This window comes from Notothenia coriiceps, unplaced genomic scaffold (assembly GCF_000735185.1).
Source record: "Notothenia coriiceps isolate Sejong01 unplaced genomic scaffold, NC01 NC01_scaffold00037246, whole genome shotgun sequence".
Classification (NCBI taxonomy): domain Eukaryota; kingdom Metazoa; phylum Chordata; class Actinopteri; order Perciformes; family Nototheniidae; genus Notothenia; species Notothenia coriiceps.
Window position 1 is genome coordinate 23,807,284 of NW_011369947.1, and position 7,191 is coordinate 23,814,474.

At 38.4% G+C, this 7,191-nt stretch overlaps 2 protein-coding genes across 2 annotated transcripts in view; both read left to right on the plus strand.

Moving 5' to 3' along the window:
* otofa (otoferlin a) overlaps positions 1-7,191 on the plus strand; it is a 934,066-nt gene that overhangs the window by 815,237 nt on the left and 111,638 nt on the right. The gene's annotated exons all lie outside the window — the stretch shown is intronic.
* The window catches only part of LOC104966534 (uncharacterized), a 13,976-nt gene continuing 7,901 nt past the window's right edge, over positions 1,117-7,191 (plus strand). Inside the window, exons 1-3 of the mRNA XM_010795718.1 lie at positions 1,117-1,199; positions 3,966-4,449; positions 4,951-5,422. Of these exons, the coding sequence (XP_010794020.1) occupies positions 1,178-1,199; positions 3,966-4,449; positions 4,951-5,422 (978 nt within the window). The 5' untranslated portion in view covers positions 1,117-1,177. The remainder of the gene's footprint in view (positions 1,200-3,965; positions 4,450-4,950; positions 5,423-7,191) is intronic.

Genomic DNA, 7,191 nt, shown 5'->3' on the forward strand with positions numbered 1-7,191 from the left:
GTTCTATATATATATGTTGCACTGTTTGGAGGAGCATGTGACTTCAGTTTTTCATTGACATGTCTACACCGAAGCCAATGTACAAATGACAATAAAGCCTTGAATCTTGAATTTACGGTATTTTTTAAAATGACAACAGTAATCTTCGGTCTTTTTTTATCATTTAAAAAAACATGTATTCTGTTTTTTTAGAGGTGTATGACTATTCTAACAATTAATATATGTTAAAAGAAAAATATTTAATGGAATTACAAAAACATTTCTTGTAAAATTACAGATCTTTTTTGGCAAAAAATGTGATAGTTAATGTAAACTAACGCTTTTGCAAAGTAAAATGACGGTCTTTTCTTTGTGTTTTACTTGTAAATGGTCTTAGATAGACGGTACTTTTTTGTAATAATAAAAGTAATTTTCTGTATTTTAGCTTTTCTTTATTTTTTTTAAAAGATAATTATTTTGTTTTCTAGAGGATTATGACTATTCTAACATAATATATGTTAAAAGAAAAATATTTCATGTAAAATTACAGTAATAGAGGCTATTTGTGGGAAGGTAAGTTACTGTTTTTTTACATGTTATCTACGTATTTTACAGGTTTTTCCTTTTTTTAACGGACATTTTCCCGTCGTCAGAACATTTCCGTTTTTTTAGAAAACATTTTTTTAACCGTTTTTACAATGTGTTGGAGCACTAGCAAATAGGAGTGTTACAAAGTGATGGAAGAGTGTGGGACAGAAACTGTTTTTTGCCTTTGAAGACATTAACATGCACTAAAACCTATAACACACTACAGGAAAGAGAAAACCCAAAATATCGTTTATTTTCTGAAACCAACTGGCTACTTGACTGATAAAGTCCCTTATTGTTGCCTGGCCTGAATTTATCTGAATCAGTTTGCTATGGAATTTATATGCCATGATATTTTACTACTTTCTTTTCTTTTGTGTCACAATGAGCCTACCGAATAATCAACACACCTTATTTATGAATGCAATGAATGTCGCAGGAAGGCGGGACTGTTTTAAAGAGGCGCTGATTGGACGCTTCCTCCCGCCGACGCAGTGTTTGCGTGGTATAAATAAATCCGAGGCAGCACAGGAGACGATTGGCTGCAGGACTTCAGGTCCCTGCGCACTGACACACACACACACACACACACTCTCAGCTGTATGGCAACATGTCGCAGCACACTCTTGCAGGTAGGAAGACTTTTCATTTCTCACTTTGTCTACTTTTTGTTTGATCTCTGCATGTCGGTTTTGTGTCATCGTGTTGTTTCCTTGTTTTTTCCGACAAGGGGGACACACTGCAAATATTGGACGTACACTTATTGCACGTATTTTGTTTTTGAAAAACCCAAAAACAAATAAGATCGAGAGAGAAGAAGAGTATTTTTGTTGCATTGCATAGGCAGTCTAAACTGAGGCATGCTCTGAGGAGAGACAGGCTGCAAGTTATTGTGAGGGTGTTTGCTTTAGATTAGCCTACTTTGTAATTGTATGAATAAGGACCAAGAGCTTGTAGGTAAATAGGAAAATATAATTCAAGCACAGAGGTTAGAATAAGCTTTACTTTCTGCAAGTAAAGTCAATGCATGTTGTTATTACAGATTGAGTGAAATCTAGCAACATGCAGATGTGGCACAACTCAGATTTAACTCTTTTAGTCCCAGTCATGTTTTAGATTGATCCATCAGCCTTTACAATCTTACATCACTGCTGCAGCCTTTCTACACTTTTCATATAATGTTGGAGGACCTGCCTGTTCCTGTCCCAATAAAAGGATGACTTGCTTTGTAATTTTACATTTGTACATATAATATATATCTTGCAGTGTCTTAAAGGGAGAGAATGGTTCTTATTGGGGCACAACCCTGAGATAATTATCATGTTTAGCTCCTAATTAACTCCTAATTAAGTGCCTAAACTCACTAAGCTGATTTATGAGGAAAACACACCCCGAAGAAGTGATGGATTGTCTTTTATAAGATCACAAACATCCCCCTCTCATTGCTGGTTGTTTACCTGGAGATGGTCCCAGTGTTTTCACCACTGTCCCCCAGTGATGCTGCATGACTCATCCCCCCCCCACCCCCTCAGTTTCTGACATTAATGGACATTGGAGCTCAGCGTCACAGAGTGTTCAAACCCATTTATTTTATTATTTTTAATCACAAATTCACGTTTTTGAAATTTGTGTGAGAGCTGGGAATTAAAACAACTTTTCTAATATTAAATCAAGATTTTAAGATGAGTCTTAATGTTGTTATAGATTTTTTTTATTTGTGTTTATAAGTGTCTTTTTGTTGTTCTGAGGGCTTAATTACAGTTAAGTGATTTTATTGTCTTATTTCTAACCAGACTGGCTTAGCTTTTTTATTATGTATCTTTAATCATTATACCTTTCTAACTGATAATATTGATTTAATAGTCATCTCATTGTTTTAATATTTTGTGAAAGCTCCAATAATAAACCTATTATGAATCTATAAATATTGAAGTATTTGGTTAAAAAAAAAGTAGAATTTCTATTGTCTTAAACCATTACAAGTAAAAGTCTCAAGTGGGAAATGTTAATTAACTAGAAGTACACAGGTAATACATATACTTACAGTATTAAAGTAAAAGTACTCAATATGCATAATGACACATTATATTTTCATATAATATTATATTATCCTTTTTTTATCACTAACATAAACATGTCAGGGCATTTTAATGTATTGTTCGTCAATGGGAAGCCAATTTTAAATACTGGTACTGCATCATCATATCATATAACCAAAGTAAATAATAACTATGAGTGTTAAATAAATGAAGTGCAGTATAAAACAGCACAAAATTGAAATACTCAATTACAATTTTGTCAAAATAGTATTATGGTGATTGAGTATATTCTTTCCACCAATGGTAATTTGATATATAAAATGAAACGTACACACATATGTTCAGAGATGTTTTAGTAAAGATGTTATTGTTGTTGTTTGGGTTATTTTTTCCTGGGAATGGTGAGAGCAATAACGAGTTTTATACATAATACTGAATACCATGTATGATGCTCCAGTGATGAAAACAAACACACAATAATTGAATTAAAGGGAAACTGACACAGATTCATTGCATGTACTCTGCTCCTGCTTTGGATCGAACTGTGACAATCCCATTTATACAATTATGATGATGATACTTCCTCTTTGATCTGGTTAGGAGCGCAGACTGCAGACACAACATGACCGTGTTTGGAGTCAGGCATCACATCAACTCTTATAATGAATTCCCCTTAAATTTGTCTTTACTGACGGGTCAATCGATGCACATAACGTAATACATTTGTTAATTTGCAAATTAGTATTTTCTCTGAAATATAAAAACACATGTTTGAATGGAATACAGAATTCCTGAAAGCCTTACTGCATTATATCCAATAATATTTTGGATTTTAACTGCCATCTGCCATCATAAATATGTCCAAAAAATTGCATCCAAATGCAGAATATGAAGCGTCTCATACTAAAATCTAACGGACCCTCCACTGAATAACTGTCCTGACTAATACTGAAAGGAAACCTGTATTTCCTGGTCCTCATAAAACCCGTTAGCGCAGCATTCATATGTCTCATTTTGAGTTTTTCATCATAAATTGGTGCAAGAAAAACCTTGCCAAAATGCAGTAAAAGATGAAAATCGTCCAGACCCTCCACTAAAAAGTGTCCCGACCAATTTTGGAACAAAACCTGTACTTGTAGCTACTCGTTAAATCCATTAACATAGTTTACAAATGTCACTGCCTTGTGTATCTGCGTTCTCCGTCATGTAAATTGGTGCAAAAGAAGTTTGTCAAAATGCTGGAAAATATGAAAAACTTCCAGAATGTGGCCCGACCAATTTCGAAACAGCCTATATTTCCTGGTCCTCATTAAACCCGTTAACCCAGTATCTGTCTCTTTTTGTGTTTTCTGTCCTCAGTTCACCTGCAGATCCTTCTGGCGGTGGGTCTAGCTGTGTTTTGCTACTGTCTGGTTCTCGGCTGTGTCCTTTGCTGTCGCAGAAAAAAAAGCGTTTCATCGGAGGACAAGGAGGCCGTCTTCCTGTCTCCTCATCCTGCAGAGAGAGTCACTTTGACTCCGGTGAAGCAGCAATACGAGGAGCTGGATGGAGACGTGTTGGAGTTCCCGTCGTCTAACAGCATCTCTTCTCCATCAGAGGACGATTTCACCGCTCTGCTCTTTGACCCAAACCCCAATAACCTGTTGCCATCACCATCTTCTTCTTTCCCGATGCGTCGCCTCAGCACCCCGGCTGTCCCTTGCTCACCTATAAATAAATCCCCGAGTCATGGAAGAGCTTCCCTGCCCTCCCTCACTAAGTTGTGCAAGTCCAAGGGTCGGAGAAGCACCGTGAGTGGAGAAAGCTTTCTGTACAGCTGGAACAAAATACCAGAAACATGCAGGTCCGCTGCAACTCTTACTACTTTTAAATCAAGGCTGAAGACTTTTCTTTTTGCCGCTAATTTTAATTGATATATTCATATCTCACACTGCACTGTAACCTTTATTTTTCATGTAGCCTACCTGTGTTATTTATGTTTTATTATCTTTGCTTTTAAGATTAGATAAGATGGACCTTTATTAATGTGCATGGGGAAATTCAGTAGTTTAACAGCAACAGGGTAAGATTGAAAAACAGGACAGCACAGATTCACACAGATTAGAGATTAATAAAATTCAAGATAAAATCAAAGACACAAATACAATTATATACAGTTAAGTCACTTTAAAATAAGAAATGAATTAAGATGAACATATATTTTGTGTGTTTTAAAATGCCATTTTATAATATCTTTCTGCTGCACTATTAATGCTCTTAATGCCTTTCATTTTTGTAAAGCACTTTGAATTGCCTTGTGTTGAAAGGTGCTGTATAAATAAACTTGCCTTGCCTTGCCTTACAGCGGTCACCTGACACCTCCCAGCCACCAGGGGGAGCCATATTATCCATCCCAGTACGGCTCTAACTCCACTTTAAAACCAGCTCCTCTCCTCCACTTCACCCTGATCTTCTCCTCCACCTGTGGCACCCTAATGGTCAACATCCTGGGGCTTTCGGGGGTCAATCGAAGGCGTACGGGGGTGTTTGTTAGGGCTAGCCTACCCCCACTTTGCCCCTCCCCTCAGCGGACGACGTCCAGGCGCCGCAGCCTCAGCACGGAGCTCCACGGTCAGAGCCTGGTACTGCAGGTGGGCTCTGTGGCGGAGCTGCGGAGCTGCACCCTGAGGCTGTCGGTGTTCAGCCGGGAGTTCTCCGGCCTGAGGGAGGCGGCGTTGGGATCGGTGGAGCTGCCCTGTGAAACGCTCGAGTGGGAACCGGATAAAACTTCAACCTACACCCGGCAGCTCAACCCAACCAGAAGCAAGCTGAAGAAGGTATATCCCATTCATTTGTTGACATAAACTTATTATTGGGGTAGGTTTTGGAAGTTCAAGGAACTGTTGGGGAAATATTTTCCTAGGCCCATAACTTTGACCCAGTTTATCAGTCTGTACTGCACTCACTGAGCACAGGCCTGAGACCTTGAGCTGCTCTCAGTGTTTTGTCTTCCTGTTCCTGCCTGTTGGCGTCAGCTGATAGAGGTGTTATGGTTTTATCTTGTTATGCAGCATGTTGATTATTCTCTCAGAACTACATGGGTCTGGGGTAGAGATCGTGCCATCACAGCTCCTGCTCTCTCTCTGTGTCTCTCTGAGTCTCTCTGAGTCTCGTCTCCTTTGCTTCAGAAGTTTCCATCACAGGTATATCCCAAGTACTCATTAATTTGTTGACAAAAACGTAGCTTTTACAAGCAATAGTACACAAAGGAAGTGTGCTAGAAATCGAAGCAACTTTTCGTATTGCCCAAACGGCGGAACTACATCTTCCGTGTCAGGCCGTGATGTCATTGGGTCCAAAGATATGTTTTCCAATTGACATACATTGGGAAAGAGATGTCTGTAATTAAGTCAACCTCCACCTACAGCCTGCAGCTCAACCCAACTAAGAGCAAGCTGGAGAAGGCATATCCCAATTATTATTATAATTATTTGTTGACAAAAAACTTAGCTATTACAAGCATAAATATACAAAAAACACAAATGTTCAGTAAAGCATATGTAATACAGATATGTAATGCAAATTTGAAGTGGTCGACACGTCAGTTTCTATGTTATGAGCCCATTGAATGGTGGTGATATGTCAAAGAGTCAATATTGGCATGTAGATTCGTATCATCCATGAGAAATCTTGAGCGTACTTGCGCTTGACAAAATTTAAGCTAAATGGAGAAAGATTTAAACACTTGTTTTATGTGGTGAAGTAAAACAACTTGTTTTAGGTTCAGGCAACACAACTACTTTGTTACGCTAAGGAAAAGACCATGTTTGGGTTAATTTGAATGGTTCAGTTTGGGCAAAATAGGCGAACTTCACCTAAAACCTGAAACTTCCTGTTGCCAGTGGGTGGCGCTACGTCAAAGAGTCAATATTGGCGTGTAGTCTTCAGGCCTGGACTCCTATCATCCATAAGAGATTTGGAGGATATTGAATAATGTGCGCTAAAGTAAAGCCCGGCAGCTCAACCCAACCAAAAGCAAGTAGAAGAAGGTATATCCCAATTATTCATTCATTTGTTGACAAAAAACGTAGCTTTTACAAATATAAATACACAAAAAACACGAATGTTCGGTAAAGCATCTACGATACGATAATACTTTAATGTTCAGATCAAGTCTGAAATTTGACTTGCATCACAGCAGCTCCATGTGTAACATCAACAGACAGATATCAAGACACAATACATGAAAAAACTATGGTATTTGAACTTCTCTTTTGGGACACTGACTTTATGCACTGCTCTCCCTGTACTGATGTCTCTCAAAAAAGTTTTTTTAACTAAGTATGCATCGTCAGTTGATTTCACAGATAGGGAAATGTGCAGACCTGCAAATAGCACATATCATGTTTAATCCATGAAGGAATGCAGCGTCTAATCAGCTCTCCCATTAGCCATTTTTCCACTGTTGTTAGTCATGGTGACATTGTTGTTAGTGACTGCAGAGCAAACAACCAGAGTGCTGAAAATTGGCAGCGTGCCCACGCTGTGCCCTCTGAGACTCAGCCAGAGGGCACCAATAACTGACTCCTGCAGGAAGGAGGGGGGG